General features: G+C 38.3%; 2 protein-coding genes across 2 annotated transcripts in view; one reads left to right on the top strand and one right to left on the bottom strand.

The window, feature by feature from the left end:
- The window catches only part of GFM1 (G elongation factor mitochondrial 1), a 43,059-nt gene that overhangs the window by 6,850 nt on the left and 15,418 nt on the right, over positions 1 to 20,791 (bottom strand). The window contains exons 10-15 of the mRNA XM_034997918.1: positions 19,257 to 19,358; positions 17,403 to 17,459; positions 14,384 to 14,521; positions 12,982 to 13,064; positions 2,584 to 2,746; positions 445 to 589 (exon numbers count right to left, since the gene is read on the bottom strand). Coding sequence (XP_034853809.1) covers positions 445 to 589; positions 2,584 to 2,746; positions 12,982 to 13,064; positions 14,384 to 14,521; positions 17,403 to 17,459; positions 19,257 to 19,358 — 688 coding nt within the window. The remainder of the gene's footprint in view (positions 1 to 444; positions 590 to 2,583; positions 2,747 to 12,981; positions 13,065 to 14,383; positions 14,522 to 17,402; positions 17,460 to 19,256; positions 19,359 to 20,791) is intronic.
- Positions 6,808 to 12,952, top strand: LXN (latexin). The gene is made up of 6 exons (XM_034997944.1): positions 6,808 to 7,114; positions 8,465 to 8,527; positions 9,635 to 9,812; positions 10,091 to 10,227; positions 12,321 to 12,383; positions 12,659 to 12,952. The coding sequence occupies exons 1-6, from the start codon at positions 6,986 to 6,988 to the stop codon at positions 12,773 to 12,775; spliced, it is 687 nt and encodes a 228-aa protein (XP_034853835.1). The 5' UTR covers positions 6,808 to 6,985; the 3' UTR covers positions 12,776 to 12,952.

Raw genomic sequence — 20,791 nt, 5'->3', positions numbered from 1 at the left:
TGAGGGTTACTGGAGGGGAGATGGGTGGAGGGATAGGGTAACTGGGTGATGGGCATTAAGGAGGGCACTTGAAGTGAGCACTGGGTATTACATGCAACTGATGAATCACTAAACTCTACCTCTGAAACTAAAAATACGCTATATGCTAATTAATTGATTAAAAAAAAGTGGCAAAAAAACAGAACTTACAGATTATCTATAAATTTAAGCATATGAAAAATACTAGATAATTTAGGACACAAGGTAGTTTGTAAGAAAGAGAACACAGTAATCTACCCTCACTTCAATTCTATAAATATTTGCCCAAAACCTGCCATGTTCCCTGGTGGGCTGTCTAGTACTCTGGTGGGACAAGACTAAAACACTGCATTGCATTCTGAGTCTCTGATGGTCTATCAGGGAAAACAGACACAGTGTTGCAGCAAGTGCCAGGACTCAGAATACCTTGTTTAAGAGCACCTTCTCCTGCGCGGATGAAAGAGATTTCATTGGAATCCACCATGTGGTGCGCCCCATCTTGCAGGACAAACCGGAGCCCAGAGAGCTTGTGACCAGAAAGAGGGCCTTTCTCACAGGCATCCAAAAACCCCTGTTAATGAATAAACACAACTTCTGGAGTCAGTGGATTTCACTTGCACATGAATTAAGAAGAATACTCACACATTTATACTGTTCAGAAGTTAAGCATTTTTATGAATACTACATTTCACCCCTCAAAAATAAGTTTTAAAAAGTCGGACAGCTTAACTACTTAAATTTTATTACTGTGGCATCCCACAGATGAAAAATCCCTTGGAAAAGCATATCACTTAAAGATGTGAGCTGGTTTGAAAGTGATGCTGAGAATGCTAACACTTAACATCTTCAGGAATTACTTACCTCTTCTAACCCATTATACAGATGGCATGCTCTTAATTTTATAAGGAGGAAACAGAGGAAAGGCAAGTAAGAGTATCTCCATCAAACTTGGCATTGATTCAACAGCTATGTCTTGAGCTCCCACTATACACACATCACTGCTTTGCCTCATGGCAGACCACAACATGATAGCTTTGGTGTTACACACGTCAGTAAGAACTGGAATTCAGAAGTAATTTCACTTTTCCTAATGCAGTTCTTTTTTAAAAAAACAGCTTCATTGATGTATGACTGACATACAATAAACTAAACATATTTTAAAAGTACAATTCTTTTCCAGTCCCTTCAACATTTGTAGAGCTCCCACAATTCAAGTTTTTAGTTTTTCTTGGCAAACAATCAGATTGCTGACATATAGTACAATATATTTCTGACACTGCAAAACTATAAACTCTAAAGTATGTTGAAAAATACACAAGTTAGCCTTCACCTACATTAATCTTGGAGAATAGAAGATAACTTAAAAGTATGAGTGACAAAATACTGTCCTGAAATAAAGTATAATGAATGAAATACACTAATCACAAAAAATGCTACCACCACTAAAACCAAAATAATCTATTAGTAAAGATTTCTAAGTTAAAAGGGTAAATGAAAACCTAAAAATTTCAATGTATGAGAACAGACAGTTGCTGAAGGTTTACAACAGTCTTAAAGCCAGTGACCTAGAAAGCAAACAAAACACTAACCTCTTACATGTGCAAAGCACTTCACAATTTACAAAGAAATGTTACAGAGTATCATCTGATACTAAAATTGGTGAGGGGTTTAAGTTTAGTCTTCTATTTACTCATGGTTTACAAATGAAGAAACTGGCTCTGAACAACATGATTTACCAAAGAGCACATTAACCAGTAGCAGGGATGTTGGGAGTCTTGATGAATGATCATGCTACTACAACAGTAAACTTGAAACTTTCATAAATTCCTAACAACTGCTACAAATTTTAATTGTTGATTGCAACTTACAAAGTAGGTTCAATTTATCAAAAGAAATAAAATAACTATGATTAAGAAACAGAATGAGGGGTACCCTGAGTGACTCAGTTGGTTAAGCACCCAATTCTTGATTGCAGCTCAGGTCATGATCTCAGGGTTGTGAGACTGAGCCCTCCATCAGACTCTGCACTGGGCACAGAGCCTGCTTAAGATTCTCTCTCTCCCTCTGCCCCCTAGAAGAGCGCTTTATATATGAAAAGTGCTTAATAAATATTTGCTAAGTGCATGTCTTTAAAAAGCTGGCTACAATTTTGAGATGGTTGGACTATGAGAAAGCAAATAAGTCCTCTTAGAGAAAGAACTACTGCTTTGTTTTGGAAAAAAGAAACAGAATGAATTCCCCCTCTTGTCATAGTATATATTTATAGCTCTTCAACCTAATGGAAGATTCTAAATCAGATGGAAAGTTTAACAATCAGATAAAGAAGCAAGACTGTAACTAAAATGAACCATGTAAGACAATGTGATAGAAATAGGATTTGAGGGGCGCCTAGCTGACTCAGTCAGAAGAGAATGAGACTCTTGATCTTGGGGTCGTGAGTTCGAGTCCCACGCTGGGTCTAGAGATTACTTAGATAAATAAAACTTAAAAAAAAAAAAAAGAAAGATGATTTGATACCTAATTAACTGGTTGAAAAAAATGTAATAAAGTTATTTTTGTTGTTACCTTTTCTACTGCAGGCACAAACTGCTTTGGAATATTAGCCCCAAATGTTTCATCTAAAAACTCCAACTTAGTGTAGTTCTCTGGGTCCAGAGGCTCCAGTACACCGATCACTTTTCCAAACTGGCCTGCACCACCTGACTGTTTTTTATGTGTAAATTCAAACCTGAAAGTGATTTAGGAGGGGGAAAAAACAATATAGCATTATGTTAATTCGCAAAATGAAATAATTCCTACTGATTTAAATGAAAAACCACATTTCACCATTATTACTTGTTCCTTTGAATACCTTGCCATAAAATTTTATTGTAAAATTTATTTAAAAAGTAATTCTTTCATGTTTTTACTTGGAGGTGAGAGTGAGGTACAACACCAAAGTAATCCACGGTTTTCTTTAATTCTGCCAATTCTTCACTTCACAAGTAGAAAAGTAAAAGTGTTAAAAGTCAGTCTAAGGTTCGTGCTCTAGTAACCTACATTCCAAAGAGCTCACCCTCTTCTTTTGGAATGCCTCCCTTCCCCGGGACATAGTGTTGTTCTCTTCTTAAATCTCTACAACTAAAGACAGTTACTTGAAAACAGGAGCTCTGCAGTTAATTTATTCAGATCTGAGTTTACTACTTGGACTTTATGGAGTGATGCAAGATGAGGGAAGGGAGTTTCAGGTGGATTAATACCTGAAAACAGTAATGGCAAAATGATGACTAACATCAGTCAGTCATTTAAATAGACACATATACAGACAGGTCAGTGTTTACTTCAAACCACGAATTGCAACATAAATAGAATAAGCACTTTATATAGATATTAAACATTTGTAAACATACACTATTTCCCTGAAGAAAACATTTCATGAGTATCTACTACCTGTAAAGCATTTCTTCCTTTAAACCGAAACCTTCCTCAAGACCTCAAGAGGAAAGAGGCCAGCCACTTTCAAAATTATCTCAGGTAACTGCAGGTAAATGGACATTAACAAGCCTGTTCCTACCTACACATCTGTGCTAGTTTGGAATTAGTAAATATTCATTTTGGTAGGAGATGCCAGCTTGGAATATGTGGATTTCATAAAAAGCCTAAGTGTGAATGTGCCTGATGAGCTGCCTTTAAATAATCTTCCAGCTGCCAAGAGATTCAGGACAGGCTGAGGAAAACAACCGCTGAAAGGAGAACTTTCTCTCGGAACTAAGAGAACAAAAGTAGAAGGGAAACAACTGGCAAAGCACCACAGAACGACTGCAGGGGCTCCACAACCGTGTCTGGTGACCAAGTCGTGGGTACGCGCAAGGTCTCCAAGACATTTACAGTTTTGTTTTCAATTTGACAAGAATATAACATTGATACAAATACACGCTCCATCTGTGCTATCTCTAGGGTAGTCACTAACCAGGGATGTTTACATTTAAGTTAAAATTTTGAAAAAATTTAAAATTCAGTTCCTCAGTTGCACTGGTCACATTTTAAGTGGTCAACAGTCAAATGGGGGAAGCGGCTACAGGACAGGGCAGCACAGAGAACATTTCCAGCACTGCCCGGTAGGACCAGTTCACAGACCAGTAAGTTTCAGGGGCCACGTCTGAGTCATAATCAAGTGGATGCTGAATAATGAAACACGTAGGTGCCAGGCTTGTGCTAAGCAGTTTTTATGGATCGTTTTGTTTGTTCTTCACCACAAACTATGATGTGTGTACTATTTCTATCACCATTTTACAGATGAGAGAGTAACTGGCCAAACATGATGCAGGTAAGTGGCGGAGCCACGATTTGCACCAAAACCAATGCTCTTCATCAAACATTTTTCTAGAAGGCTAATAAGAACATAAGCTGATGTAACCTGAAAATGATGATTTCACTGGAAAAGCTGTTAGAGGGCGGTACATGAAGATAGATTTTACAGTCGCTTAGACAAAAGGTAGAAGAACTAAGACATGGCTTGGTAGGCAGCGAACAGGAGTGCTGGAGGTAAAAGGACCCATGCCCCGGTCATCAGACCACTAGCATGTTGGAAAGGCAATTTCATTTTGAAAAAATATCACCTCTCACGATAAAACTAATGTTAATTAAAATGGTGTTGGGTTGTTGGTTTTTTTTTTAGATTTTTAAAATTTAAGAGAGAGAGTGCGAGAGAGCACGAATGGTGGGGAGGGGCAGGGGGAAAAGGAGAAGCAGACTCCCTGCCCAGCGGGGAGCCCCATGTGGGGCTTGTTCCCAGGACCCCAAGATCATGACCTGAGCCCTAGGCAGACACTTAACTGACTGAGCCACCCCGGCACCCCATAACTCTATTGGTTTTATCTCTATTTTGTAGATTTATTTTGATTCTGTAGTTGTACCAAAGTTGCAAGCCCAGACCTTTTTAATTTTATGTTCATGCAAGTTTATAAAATTATAATAATTTACCTGATCCCAGAGACCCGTAATAATTTTGTTACTTTAACAGTAACCCATACATTATTCAAATTTGAGGATAACAGACTTTAGACTAACCATTCATAAAGCTTTAGTAGATAAGATTTCAAGGACTCAAGTATAGGAATAAGATTCTCTTAAAAAAAAAGATTCTCTTAATGCAGTTTACTTAACAACTAGATAGGCAGTTAAATGTTTTAATGTAATAATTATACTTTGAAAAGAATATAAATTAATATGTGTGCTTTTAGTAAATGCCTAATATGTCACAACCTATTAACTAGCTTTGACCTACAGCGATGGTATTCATAAAGCTTCAGTGACTTTATCTAGGAAGCTCACATATTGTATTTCTAACAACTCTAACTGGAAATAACCAGGAGATGTTAACTAGCTATTTGTGAAACTTAAAATTTCATTATCAGCAAAAAGCTCTTTCAGCATCATCAGAATGTACTCAGCCACTCTTTCCTGGACACTATCAAAGAAACACGTGATTCGAACAATTCACACACACACACACACACACACACAATGACAACCTAAGAGGTTGGCTGATACATGAATGACTCACCCTCTCACGCCCCAAAAGAAAAATCTACCCCCCCCCTTTTTTTTAAAGAAAAGCCTTAAGGGGAGAAACTAACCCCTTCATCCTCTTACTTGACAGCTGGTTGGCTAATATAACTAGAAAAGACAGAAATGCCTTATTCCTTACATTTTTAAAAAATATACTTACTCCAAATAAAGACTTTATTAGTAAATTAAGAAGGGTATTTGGGGAAGAGAACACATTATAAATACATTTTATTTTTTAAATCACAACACATATGCCCACCCAAAGAACTTTCAAAAATCCATTTTGAGAAAAAAAAAAAAAAAAAAAAAGCTAAGCAGCTCTATTTTTCCAAGCCAAAGAGCTAAAGGGAAGGTTTGGCCATACAGATAAAAAGGAACCTTAGCTTCCTGATCTAGAGCAAATCCAATGCCTAAATTATAGTCCCTTCAAAGGTAAAACGAGAAGACAATTAAGAAACCTGCAGAATGGAAATGCACTGCCCACTAAAAGTTTGTGCTTGCTTTAAGCAGCTTTAAAAACTCTTGTCTTTGTTAGAAGTTACTTCGTGTAGTGCTTGAAGTTCAGTTCTTAAATATGTTTTAACTCTTAAAGTAAAACTTTCAAAGTGATTCAGAAGGTTAGAAGCTTGGTTTTTACAGCAAAACCTCATTTTTCTAAGATTAGTAAAGCGAGAGGGGATGAGGTGTATTTATTTCTCCTGGTCCAAATTACATAATCCTCCAAATTAATGCTATCCTTTGAAGTTTCTCATACCCTGATTTGGGCAGCATTGGTCCAATCCCACAGAAAGGGGCATTAACCAAGCGCGTTTCTGCACCTCACAATGGGAAGGAGAAAGAAGTAACCAACCGACCGACTCACTATCTAGAGCTCCTTTGCACTTTGCCCTGTGCCTGACACTGCGCGGGGTGTAAGGAAGGTGTGCTGCAGTCTGCAGGTGAAGCAACCAGATTTCTTCCACGGAGAGCAAACTGCAGGCCCCAGAGGCACTCCAAAAGGAAAAAGCCAGAAAGCCCCTCCCTGCACTTCAGTAAAGGTTAATGGAAGGATGGATGAAGTCCCAGCCAACCTAACCCACCGACTCCCTCCCTACACCTCCACCCCCGCCTGCCGGAAAGGCCAGGACTCACCCCTCGCAGGAACCAGTCGGTAAAGTGGGCGGCAGCAGGGCGGGGCCACAGGAGCAGCCGCGGGAGCCAGCGCCCCTGCGGCAGCTTCCTGATTCGGAAGGAGGGAAGGAGGGAAGGAGGAAGAGAGGCGGGTGCGAGCCGGCGATCCCGCCTACACCCAGCCCGACCTAGGCGTGCCGACTCTTCCGACTCTTCCGTCTCAGCCCCCCAGGAGGAGGCTGAACCGGCGGCGCACTGCTACCTTCTAGTCCCTTTCAACGTGAGCAGCCGTAAGCTCCCACCAGGAATGGAAATCCCCCCGACCCACTTCCCAGCCTCCAGGGCAGCCTCGGTGGCGGAGAACTGCATCAACTACCAGCAGGGGACCCCCCACAAGGTGTTTCTGGTGCAGACTATCAAACAAGCCAGCATGGAGGTGAGTCCGGCAGAGGGCGGTGGACGGGAGCCGGCATCTCCTTGCTTGCCCTCCACTCCCGAGGGTCTCAGCCTCGTTCTCAGCGCGACTTCCCTTCCACTCCACCCTTGCCTGTTTTGGGACTCGCTGCTGACGTCAGGTCTAGGGAAGTTAACATTTCTGGGGATAGCTGACACTCCGGGACAGCCAGGGCTGTTTGTTTTTTCTTGGAAAGGCAGAGACATAGACAGTTTTTAATGGGCACTATTACAAAGAAACGGGAAAATGTTCTAAATGTGGGCCGGCATTTTACCCTTTTCTGAGTGAACCCTGTAGAACCATTCAAAAGAATCTCAAAACTGCTACTACGTTTCTCATCTACTCCAGTAGTAGATGAGAAACAAACCTCCCGTCTGAACCAACAAAACCTCCCGTCTTCCAAACAATACTTCTTTGCCTAAATTTTAGGAACAATCTTTATCAGACCCTTTGACCAAAATGAAGGGGGAAGCAAACAGACAAACTGACAACCAAAGTCAGAGAACAAAAGCATTGTGGGCTGAAGCTCTGCCTTAACTACCCAAACACCACGGCCACTGACTCCTGTAAAAGATATGCTCTCTCTGGCAAAGGGTTAAATTAAATGCTTAAGGCTACAGCTGTCACTAACCAGGCTTGTTTCCGTTTTACTAAAATCTAAGATTTGAGATTGTGGCTTAGTTATCTGACATAAATTTAACTAACAGTCTGTAAGAGCTGACAGGGAGTAGATGTTACTTCAAAACTGCACCAGATAATTAGGTATACACTCTTAATTATATCTTGATTCAAAAGTGAAATACCTAAACAATTGTCTTACAGTTATAAAATTTGTTAAAGTATCATTTTGCAGGTCTGCTAATGGACAAGTAAAAACAGTACTTAACATCTCTAACCACTTCGCAGTAATCTGCCCCCAAATGGAATTCACCTTCATTGAACAGGGTTTGGAAGGTACAAAGGGCTTTTTGAAAATGTTTTCAAAGGTATATCCTGTTTTTCGTCTTAGAATCAAAAGGTGTTTCTCAATTTCTTTTGTAGAGAATTCAGGATCACAGATCCAGAAGTTGAAGTCCTCTAATGATTGAAAGTGAATTATAACCCATTTTATATATGCTTTTATCCCACTCTTCTGTTCTCATCCAAAATAAATCTCATAAAGGACTTCTTGAATTAGATGTTACATACATGGTGACATGCCTTTTTCAAGGTCTAAGGCTTTAATCATTTATCCTCACCAGTCAGCCCTCTGCCCCAACGAAATGACAGTGTATTTTTCTAACACAAAGAACCGAGTTATTCTTGTAATAACTCACCACATTTTCTTAATAGGATATTCCGGGAAGAGGACACAAGTACTGCCTTAAATTTTCTGTGGAAGAAATTATCCAAAAAGTAAGTGAAATGTCTTTATTATGAAATAAAATCTGACTCTATAAATATTTTAGATCACCTTTGCTGTTCAAGTCATAGGATTAACTTGTATTTTTTTTTTTTAAAGTTGTGAAATCCCTGCCTTGAAAAAAAATAATGAACATACAAGGGTCAGATTACATGCTTTTAAAAATATATTGAGATACATGAAGTAATTCTATTGAGCTATTTAGAAGAGACTACACATTTCAGTTCAAATAAATTCCCTTAAAAATGTTATATATTCTTAGGGCAGTCTGAACTTATGCCTAATATGACAAATGAAGTAAAATTTACTCTCCAGTCATCATTACTTTCTTAGGTCTGCCTTTCTCATTCTGTTTTTGATTTCTTTCATTTAAAGAAAGCCAGTGCTTTTAGATATTTATGAGCAATAAAATGACCAAATGATACCAACATGTTCACAGGAATCTTTCAGTAATGGGGCAGGGAAATTTTTAAATATTATATACTTGCCAAATTATTAGTGAGACAAACTTTGAAAAAAAAGGAACTGCAGTCTGTACCATAACCATCTTAAAATTTAAAAAAAAGCTTGCCTTTTGTTGAGCATAATACAGGAGACACACAAGGCTAACAAGAGATTTATTAAAAGATTATCTGAGCTAGTAGACAGCCATCTTTCAAAGAAGAACCAATGCTACTATTTTCTAATTTTACATCTAGATACAGATTAATTTATCCAGGCTTGAGAATATTTCTGTTATTTCAGAAGCAGACGGTAGAGTAATAGACTTAAAAAGTAACCAAAGTCCAGAGGTAGTACATAAAGTCAGACTAAAATCTGGCCTTACAAATGGGACACCCCATTAACACTGAAATGATAAAGTTTTGAGATGAAATATAAGATTATGATACTTTATAAGTTATAAAATAAGTTACCTATTTTAGATACCTTCAAGAAAACTGTAGGCCACACCCAATTAGATACCTCTGTAATAGACACTCTGAAGTCAAGTTTGAAACACCATTAGGGGGCCAACACTTTAAATGTTCTATCTCAAGAATGATAATTAGGAATGGATGGCCATTTACATATAAAGGTATTTTGGAAAATGTTTCAAACAGCAAGTTACACTGAACTGCACAGCTGAAGTACTTTACCCTCTAATGGGACAAGATACTGCACCAGAAGTCAACTTCACATTTGAAGGAGAAATTGGAAAGAACCCAGATAAAGAAGATAACACATTTTATCAAAGACTCAAGTCCATGAAGGAACCACTTGAAGCACAAAATATTCCAGGTATATAAATATGGCATGGAAAACATTTTTTCAACTTTAAGATCAATATTAATTATCTGTGCTCAAAACTATTAGATGTTAACAATATGTTGGAAATACAATGGTTTTTGCAAAAATATTCATTACTAGTCTAAGTCAACAAAAAAGGGCCTTACTTAAATTATATTCTGTACACATTTGAAGGAAACAAAAACAGGACTTAGAATTTAGATTTCTCAAAGGTTAACACTGTATGTATAAAATAATTCCATTCACCATATAAATGTTTCCCTCACCAGACAGTTTTGGAAATGTATCTCCAGAAATGAAGCCAATTCGACACTTAGCCTGGGTTGCCTGTGGTTATATAATATGGCAGAATTCTACCGAAAACACATGGTATAAAATGGTAAAAATTCAAACTGTCAAGCAAGTGGTAAGTGATTTCTATAAAATACACTATTAACGGTTTTATTTTACTGAAAGTATAATTCATAATTGGATAAATAGTGCCCCTTTAGTCATTTTACACTTAAAATAGTGAACCTGGTATTTTGAAGGAGAGGTCAGTTCCCAAGGCTAAAAAAGTTGAAGCTGCAGTTTCAAGAGAGTAGAGTATTGAGTTATAAACAATTTGGCATTCCGTTTTTGTGCTCAGCTTAATACAGATTATATCCTTTGGTGATCTAAATTTTGTATTCAAGTTTCTACAGCTATGCGAATGAAACTACCTATGCTTTTTTGCCTCTATTGAAATGGTGGTGCCAGAGCTACTCAGAGACGGGGCTGGCATTTTTTTGCCCCAAGGATCAGCTAGAACAAATATCTTAGCATCTTTTAATCTTTGTGAAGCCTGCTGTATATTATTTTCTTTTATAACCCATTTAGTCATAATCTACAACCTCGTATCTCACTGCTAGCCTATTCTTTTAAGTCTGATACGACTGTTTAGAACCGCCTCTTTCTAGTCTTTAAAGACAAAGTCAACTTCACATTTTAGCTTTATTAAGAGGTTAGAAAGAAAAAAAAAAAGTCAACCGTTGATATCTAATGGATACGTAGAAAAACAGTGCAAAGAAACCACAACAAACAGTTTTAGTTCTATCAGAGGAAAGGACTTTCCAAATGACTTGTTTCAGCTTGCTGGAAACAAACTGCAAGCTGGAGCACCTTTACTCCACAGGCTTTTTTGCAACCACTTATTAGACACCTACGGGCACCGGAGGGCAGGATACCCAATCACAATAGTTAGAATATGATGCCAATACCTAACATAAATACCATAACAACATTTTAAGAAACAGAGCCCTTTTTTTGTTTTTTAAATTTTTAAGTAGGCTCTGCACCCAGCATGGAACCCAACACAGGGCTTGAACTCACAACCCTGAGATCAAGACCTGAGCTGAGATCAAGAGTCAGATGCTTAACAGTCTGAGCCACCCAGGTATCCCAACAGAGGATTTTTTAAATGCATTTCTGTAGACATCAACTTTGGTTACAAATTCCTGTTGGGGTACTGAGGCTCAAATAATTGAGTAACAGGGCCAGACTACAGAGGTTATACAATCATAATCATGGTTTTCAAGGCATGACTTTGTAGCAAAATATGCTCAAGACAGTGCTAGAAGTTTTATGACAGAAAACTCCTATAACCCTTCATCAAAGTTTTAAAGCATTATTAAAATTTCAGCGGAAAGGTTTACTGCTGTTAACCAAAAGGGCCACAGCAGCTCATGCTGCCCCTCGGAGGCCAGGGCTTGTTGCAACACATTGATTATAAACCTTAAAAAACCTTGTACAGCAAATCTCTGGTGAATGTAGTTTTAAACTATGCGGATGCAGTATTTCTGTGGAGCTGGTGGTATAAATACTTTATATGCCCAAAACAATAAGCAGCACAGATGAAAGCTTTAATTGCAAAACCATATAACTACACTCATTATGTTTTCCTACTTTGTTTTTAAAAAGAGAATTTCTATTATAAAATTGGTTCCTTTAATGTAAACACTCATTTCAGTAGTTTATCCCTTAAAATGATGCTTTTCCGAATAATGGAAACATTCAGGAATCTTAAATGACAAACTTTAGATCATAATGCTCTGAAGCAGCTATCACAACTCAGAATCTAAAAAGGGTACACAACTTTTAGAGTAACAGGTGAAAAAAATCATGATTTTAAAATGTAGTTTGAAAGAAAACTTTTTTATAAGAACATAGTTTTTCTTTTTTGGGGAGGTAGGAAGGGCAGAGGGAGGGAGAGGGAATCTCAAGCAGGCTCCATCTCATGACCCTGAGATCATGACCTGAGCCAAAACCAAGAGTTGGACACTTAACTGACTAAGCCACCCAGGCGCCCCAAGAACACAGTTTTTCTGATCAGGCTAAATAAATTATAACATTCAATTTTTGTTTTTACTTATTAATTGGAAGTATTATCATCTAGTAATGAAAGTTGAATTTTAAAATGAACATATCATTTTTGCCAAAGATACTAAGTTTCAAACACCAGGTTTTTATTTTTTATGATAGCAAAGAAATGATGACTTCATTGAGTTAGACTACACCATTCTACTTCATGACATTGCTTCTCAGGTAAAGTATCATTTACCTTTATTTGATGACACTTTGAAAACTGAGACGTATTTTATAGCCACAGTGTATGCCTTATTAATTTTGACTCTAAATCAGAATTCATATAAATTAATACAGACACCAGGTTGAAGTGTATTATACTGATAGCCATTTAACTTCTTTTTTGCTGTTCTTTGTAAGACTGTTTTGTCACTAACAAAATCTAAACCCAACATTGTTTTCTTAAATGTTTTCTGAATTTTATCACAGCATTAGTTAGTTTCCTTTACTTGCAGGAGATGATTCCTTGGCGAATGCAAGTTCTCTGGCATCCACAATATGGTACTAAAGTCAAATATAATAGCCGTCTGCCAAAGGAGGCACAGCTGACGAGTCAACATGCTTGTCAATGATGTGTGTATGCCAATCTTCATCAATACCTAGTTTATGGGGCCGAGCAAATCCCAAAATGTCACTTTGTATAAATGTCTTCATTACAGTATAGAACGATACAGATTCCCTAATAGACACTATCATGATGTAAAAGTGGTGTGTATATCCCATAATAAAAAGCTTCAATTCCGGCCTCAGAGTATATTTAATTGTGTTGCATACTTACGGGACGGGGGCAGTAATGGTCTCTCTGAAAGCAACTTTTGGCTTTCCTGTGACACAAGGACAACCATATTCTCTTTCCATCCTCTAAAAAGAAGAGGGGAGATAATTTTTTGGTATACTTAAAAAAAATAAACTGAAAGAAGAAAAATCATAAGAATCTTAACTACCTTTGAAGCACTCATTTAAATATGATAAAAAATGAGGGCGCCTGGGTGGCTCAGTTGGTTAAGTGACTGCCTTCGGCTCAGGTCATGATCCTGGAGTCCCTGGATCGAGTCCCGCATTGGGCTCCCTGCTCGGCAGGGAGTCTGCTTCTCCCTCTGACCCTCCCGACCCTCCCCCCTCTCATGTGCTCTCTCTCTCAGTCTCTCTCTCTCAAATAAATAAATAAATAAAACCTTTAATAAAAATAAAATAAATATGATAAAAAATGATAAATCTTCGGGTGCCTGGGTGGCTCAGTTGGTTAAGCGACTGCCTTCGGCTCAGGTCATGATCCTGGAGTCCCGGGATCGAGTCCCGCATCGGGCTCCCTGCTCGGCAGGGAGTCTGCTTCTCCCTCTGACCCCCCTCCCTCTCATGCTCTCTGTCTCTCATTCTCTCTCTCGCAAATAAAAAAAAAAAGAAAAAAAAATGATAAATCTTCAATCATTTAAGTATCTTACAAAGTACCTTACAAAGGTTAGATACATGATATTAAGTAATATAAATGACTTTTAGAGATTTTATATAAATGAATTCTAATTTAGACTGTTTAATTTACACTTACCTCTAATTTATCTATCCACTAAAACTTCACCTTTATTTCATATTATTACATATTCTCTGGAATAAGTTTTCTACTATCAACTTCAAAAATATGATCACAACCAGAATTTTTAATCATAAGTCAAATAGCTTTTGTTTTCATTCAGAGATACAGAAGACCTTTCCTAGGGAAAATACAGCCCATCTACTCTTTCTATTATCTAAATTCTAATGATCTTCAAGTACTGACTTGAGAAGAAAACAGGTAAGAAATGGCCTCAAGAGTGGGCACTGGTGGGCCAACTTCCTCAGCAGGTCTCTCCCTGCAGGTTCTCTCCCTAAGGTTGAGACCAGGATTTGCTTGACCCAACTAACCACTACCTAGGGATGGATGGATGATCTTATTGCAAATACTTGGGAGTCTTGATTCTAGGAGTCTGCAAATGTTTTACAAATAAAAGGATTTAGAAATCAAAAATAATTAATTTGTAAGAGAGTAACATTTGTAACACAGTATGCCACAGCTGGATATAAGCCAGAATGAAGTCTGAAGAACCACTATTAGTTTACAGTCATTAGACTGAGAATTACTGACTTGTAACAAAACACAGACATAAATAAAATGAATTTAAGTTAACTTCCTTGTTATTCATTACCTGAGCATAGATTTCTAGGTGTAATTCTCCCATTCCAGATACAATTGTCTCTTTGCTCTCAGTGTCGAAGTGGACTTTAAATGTGGGATCTTCTCTTGTAAACCTGCCAATACCTTTTGAAAATTTTTCCAGATCATTCTTTAAAAAAAGAAAGTCATTACACATTTTAGTAAGCATGGTAAGCAATGGGATTGTTGAAAGAACTTTACTAAATGAAATCAAGTACATTAACAGTTAGGAAGTAACAATGATCCCCATCTAGTTCCTAGGCCATACATACCCTTTCAGTATGTGAGCCTGGACAACACACAATCAAGAGAGCAGGGAATGGTTGGCTGACAGAATTTTCTGTCCACAACAAGATACAAAACAAGAGTCTAAGGCTTAACTATGCCCTTTTCTATTTTATTCTTGGATATACATAGAAACTGTCCATTTGTGGAAAACTATCCATTTGTGGAAAACTTTCTCCAGTGAAGAAAAAGCATCCTTGTCACTCTATTACATTTTAGAAATTCTATACATAATCAAAGGAATCAGCACGTTTACCAAGATTTGATTGTAGATTCAAGCAGGACAGTTAAGACCAAGAGTAAGGCAAATGTCACACTGAGACTTCTCCCTGCTTGGATTTGATTGCATGCACCTTTATTCTCCTCAGATATAATTCCATACGTGGTAAGTAGAATTATGGTCCTCTAAGGATAAGCCCTAATCCCCCCAAACCCATGAATGTTACTTCATATGATGAAGGGGATTGTGGAGATACGATTAAATTTACAGACTCTGCGATGGGAAGATACCATGAAGAATCTGGGTTGGCCCAATGTAATCACATGGGCCTTTAAAAAGGAAGAGGAAAACAGAAGGGTTAAGTTAGAAAGATGGAACGAGGGAAGAAGAGGCAGAAGATATATGAAGCACAAAAGGAGTTGACTGCGTGGTTGACAGCACTGAAGACAAGAGGAGTGGCCAAAGCCTACGAAAATGGACAGCTTCTAGAAGCTAAAAACAGGCCCCAGGTGACAGTCATCAAAGAAATGGGGACCCCAGTCCCAACAGCCACAAGGAGCTGAATTTTGCCAACAATCTGAGTAAGCAAAAATAAAATGTCCCCTAGAGCCTCCAGAAAGGAACAGTCCTGTCAGTCCTGTCAGTATCTTCATTTTAGTCGATTAAGAACTATGTCAGATTTCTTACACTGTAAAATAATACATTTGTGCTACTTTAAGCCACCAAGTGTGTGGTACTTTCTTATGGCAGCAACAGAAAAAAACGAACACACCCTGAATCACCAGTATTTAAGTTATCACGTGTGCATGGAACTGTGCTATATTCATGTTTTGAATATGTACCTCAAATTCTAACCACAATGCTGCAAGACAGAATTATCCACATTTCACAGATGAGGAAACTAGGTCTAGAAAGGCTGACTGACCTGCTCAAGGCCACAGAGCTAGTGCATGGCAAAGATGGGACTGAAACCTCGGTTAGTCTATCTCTAAGTTTTTGCCTTTTCCCTACATTAGCCAGGTACTCCCAACTTACTAGAAGATCATCCCTGCCCCCACTATCGAGATTCACAGCTTTATGCAGTGACTTCATTATTTGATTTAAATTAATTTACTCCAGCAAACAGACAAGCCTGAAACACCAAAAAAACCTTTTAGATACTGATGCCTTTGATTTTCCTCCACTGTTGTGAACTATCAAGAGTTAAATACCTTACATAAACTCTGAATTAGGAATGAAGAAGCACAGTATCTTTAACTTCTTTCCCTGATTATTCAGAAGGGAAAAGCAAGCAATTTAGCAAAGCACCTGAAACTGTGGCATTTCGCTGTGTGGTAAGATGCAAGGTTTGCCTTTCCTCAAATTTGAGATGGTATGACATAATGTTTCTTGCTCCCTAAACATTCTCTTTTCTATACTGAGAAGGGTCTGGAAAAGCTCATTTCCTCAAAACAGAGGAAGAAGTACCTGTTAATGTATCCACAAGACAATACATCAGAGTATGTTCTCTAAACAGTAGTTCCCAGATGACAAGAGGTCATAAAATATTCACTCGATGCATGAATGAGTCCATTTCAATTTACCATACTAACATGACTGTTATGAATGTCAAAGCAATTTAAGAACTCAAACAATATGGCATTAATACAAACTAATTCTAATGGCAGTAATGAGAGTAAGAACCTATTCAAGGAATTCTGGTTTCATAAAAAGCGAAATGACATCAAATCCAACCATAAAACTATTATATTTGAAACTGAGAAAGGGGTGCCTGGGTGGCTCAGGTGGTTAAGTGTCCGACTCTTGATCTCAGGATTGTGAGTTCAAGCCCCACATCCACACACAGCATGGAGCCTACTTTAAAAGAAAAAAAAAAGTGGAGGGGCGCCTGGGTGGCTCAGTCGTTAAGTGTCTGCCTTCGGCTCGGGTCATGGTCCCGGGGCCCTGGGATCGCCTTGCATCGGGCTCCCTGCTTGGCGGGGAGCCTGCTTCTCCCCCCTGCTCGTGCTCCCTCTCCCTCTCAAATCAATAAATAAAATCTTGTAGAAAAAGTCTTGTTTGCAGGCTTTCCATGTTATAACCAGACATATACTTCATAACTACCACAAATCCAGAGATGTAATATAATCCATGAGGCAATTAATCTATGTAGTAATCTAATGTACCTCAGTGAGGTTTTACTACAACTTAGGATAAATGTCCCTGTTTCCCCTTTTCCACTCCTTTATGATCTGAACACAGGAAAATATTCTTACCACTTTGGAGCCAATGATATTAGAAAGAGTTAGAAAGCACAGTCTTGTGCCCATTTTAATACCATCAATTTTTTCAGGTATAGTGAGAACTAATTACTACCAAGAGACTGGTAGTTTTAGAAGGTGATCTCAATACCAAAAGAAGAAATAGAGACCGTTAAGATTGCTGGTTACCACAAGATACTATGTGCATTGTGCAGAAAGATGAAAAAGAGCTCAAGTTTTTATTTGGATTGAAACCAAACTCCTACCTTGTTAGAAGGCTTCATTGCTATTGAAATGACAGGATCAGGAACATGAATTGACTCCTAAAATATTTTTTAAAAGAACAGAGAGGAATTCAAATACAGTACTGTTTGGGTCAGGGATGGATTACTTTTAATGTGGTACTTACAAAAGAACAAAGGACAAATACTAGTCAACACATTTAGGCTAGACAGTATATATCTTGGTCTGTTTTGTATTAAATATATTAATACATTAATAAATGCATACACTTACATGATCTCTTCTCTCCCAAAATAACAAAAATAAACTGTTTATTAACTGTTTAAGACCCTCAAGTTGATTGACACATTCATTTTAAACATAATCGTAATGAACCCAAATGCCAAGATTTGAATTCTTATTGGCTAGTGGCGACATGTGCTATTGCTGTCTTTTGATAAGCTATTTAATCAAAATATGCCATGACTGATAAAACAGAGAAAGGACACTAGATTCTTTATACATACGATACCTCATTTAATCAGTCACAGCTCTGACAAGCAGTTATTATTATCCCCATTTTACAAATAAAATCATTAAAGTCTTGGAAAGACAAAATAACTTGGCAGAGGTGAGACTGTAATCAAGGTCTATTTGCTTCAAAGCCTAAGCACTTCCCACAACCTCCAGTCCCTCATATACTAATTACAAGTATTTAGAGAAGGCCTTATCAATAATATTTTATAAACCATGCTCCTTCTCTAGACCCCCCAAAGACCTGTATAGATTTTGATTTTTTGTAGTATCTTAAAGCAACATGTAAAACCATAGACTAGGGGCGCCTGGGTGGCTCAGTTGGTTAAGCGACTGCCTTCGGCTCAGGTCATGATCCTGGAGTCCCGGGATCGAGTCCCGCATCGGGCTCCCTGCTCGGCAGGGAGTCTGCTTCTCCCTCTAACCCTCCCCCCTCTCATGTACTCTCTCTCTCTCTCATTTTTGCTCTCTCAAATAAATAAATAAATCTTTAAAAAAAAAAAAACAACAAAAAAAAAACCCCATAGACTAATTAGAGAATATCTTATACAGAAAAGCTAAATTGTAAAATTATAAATTCACCACATAATACAGGGACTACTACAGTGCTCATCTGTTAGGATTGGACCAGTTCTTATGTAAATGACCCACTGTAAATTCCTTCACCTCAAATTACCCATCCCCCTATGTACTCATATTCTTTCTTTACTGAAGTCAGGAGAGGGACCACCCTCATGAACAGATGTCATACTGTCGGAGAGCCTATTCTCCTACAGGGGCAAAAAAGGGAAGTGAATGAAGGGGATTCAAAGGCAGGAAGTGCCCAAGCATGCTCTTCCCTTTCGGATCCCTCCGTCATGAAAAGGGACCTCTGAGTTCCACAGGGCAGGCTGTGTGCGCTAAGTCAGACTGTCTAGTTGCACCTTGCCTTCGAGCAAGGTTCCATTCTGTTATCCCCTAGTCTACATGTTACAGTTCTCTGGGGGATTGAGGCAAGGGCCCACTCTGGCTGTTAAGTAAGTGGCCGTCCACCGGGATTAGCCTGATTCTGGTGACAGGAATTAGAGAGGAATTGGCAATGGGGAAGAAGATCTCAGAGTAGAGTCAGAGCTACACAGTTCAGGTGTATCTAGTGAAGATTTTTCCCTCTATGCTCAATCTTAGAGGACTGTGGAATTATCTTACTAAGAGAAACCAGGTAAGTTAGGTCACACAGCGTGCTTGTCTAACTGACATCCAAAAAGCCACGACAAATCTATACTGATGCCTGTGGCAATAAATGAAAACTGTGACTGTTTTTCTGAAGTCCTAAATATACTACATAAAAACAGACTTCTAAAACCCAAGTGCTATAAATGACGTACCATAGAAAGGCCACTACTATTTTTGTTTGTGAATGTGTCTCCACTAGCACAGTCAATGCCAAACAATGCACAGATGTCTCCAGCGTACACTTCCTCAACATCCTAAAGAAAGAAAGCACACAAAATAATACTTGCAAATAATACAAATCAGGACACGCTAACTGAAAAGTAATCACACAATGAGCACGTTGTACATAAACGAACATGGCAGAATCTCACCGTGAATTCTACAGAGAATGAATTAGCTAGAACAAATGTAATACCAATAATCAACCAAGGCAAGATATACCTTGAATAGGGCCTTTATTTAAACCACATCTCAACTGACGAGATTTTACTTTGTATGGAAACTCAGAGCTATGGCATCATTAAGTTGGAAGATCTGGAGTACTGACAGAACACAGAGCCTCACACTTCTAAAGTTATTTCTATGGATTAAAAAGGATATATTATATGTGCTGCCACAGTCCAACAATGAGATATGTATGGCAAAGATGTACAAGGAAAAACTGCAAAGGAAGTTTTGAAAACAAAGGCAGGAGAATTCAGCCCATTGTACTTAAAATAATCTTAATTGCTCACAGTGCAAGCAGTCAAATAAACACAGGAAATCTAAGAACAAAGCACTGGTGCCTCTTAAGCTTCCTAGGTTTTGTCCATTTATACTGACAGTTCATTCATAACAGCTGTGGCTGTGAATGACCAAGTGTGCCTGAGTCTTTAACAGTTCCACAGATGTAAACATCTTGTAGCCTCTGGCCCATAAAAACATCTGTGACAATCACTAATCCCTGTATTATGCCCCCTGCTGCCTATCTCACAAAACAGCAATAAGATCCAATTTTGAAAGACTGCTTATTCATCTTCCAGAAGAGACCACAAATTTCTGAATGTTGTAAGATTTTGCTCAGACTAATAAATGTCTCTAGGAACATAGAGCTGACTGGGGAAAGAGCGGGAGTGGGAGATAATACCACACGTGTGGCATTTCTACTAAGGCCTAACCCTGAAAGGCCATATAGAAGGCTAGAAGGGATTCAGAGCCAATTCAAAAATTCAAGCCATAAGCCAAAGTTTATTTCCCAGATATGACCTTGAAAGGTTCTAATCTTCACATGGATTCTAGCACCAATATGGTCCTTTGGGGGGTGGGGGAGGGCACTGGTTCTATAACAGGAATAAAAAACTCTAGGTTAAACAGGGCTTTCACATGGGGCCATACCTGCGAAAGTAAATTCACTGAATAATGTGGGACACTGTGTGTGAATTGATTACTCTCAATTACCTTTGAGAACCACAGTTCCACTGTCCCAACACCTGTTATACTCTTTGTAATGACAGCTCTTGAGAAAGGTGCTGAATCTTGGGTTCTAAGTCAAGGAACTGTCTCTTCTCCTTAACCTTGGCCATTGAGGAAATACAGCTAATCACAAATAGTATATAAAATGTGTCCTTAACATCTGCTAATTTAGCCCATACCAAAGAGCTACATCAAAATTATAGCACATCTAAGTAAAAAGGAAGAAGCTAGTGAA

The sequence above is a fragment of the Mirounga leonina genome, unplaced genomic scaffold, assembly GCF_011800145.1.
Source record: "Mirounga leonina isolate KUSES-001 unplaced genomic scaffold, KU_Mleo_1.0 Mir_115, whole genome shotgun sequence".
Classification (NCBI taxonomy): Eukaryota; Metazoa; Chordata; class Mammalia; order Carnivora; family Phocidae; genus Mirounga; species Mirounga leonina.
This window is presented reverse-complemented; position numbering and strand designations above follow the sequence as displayed.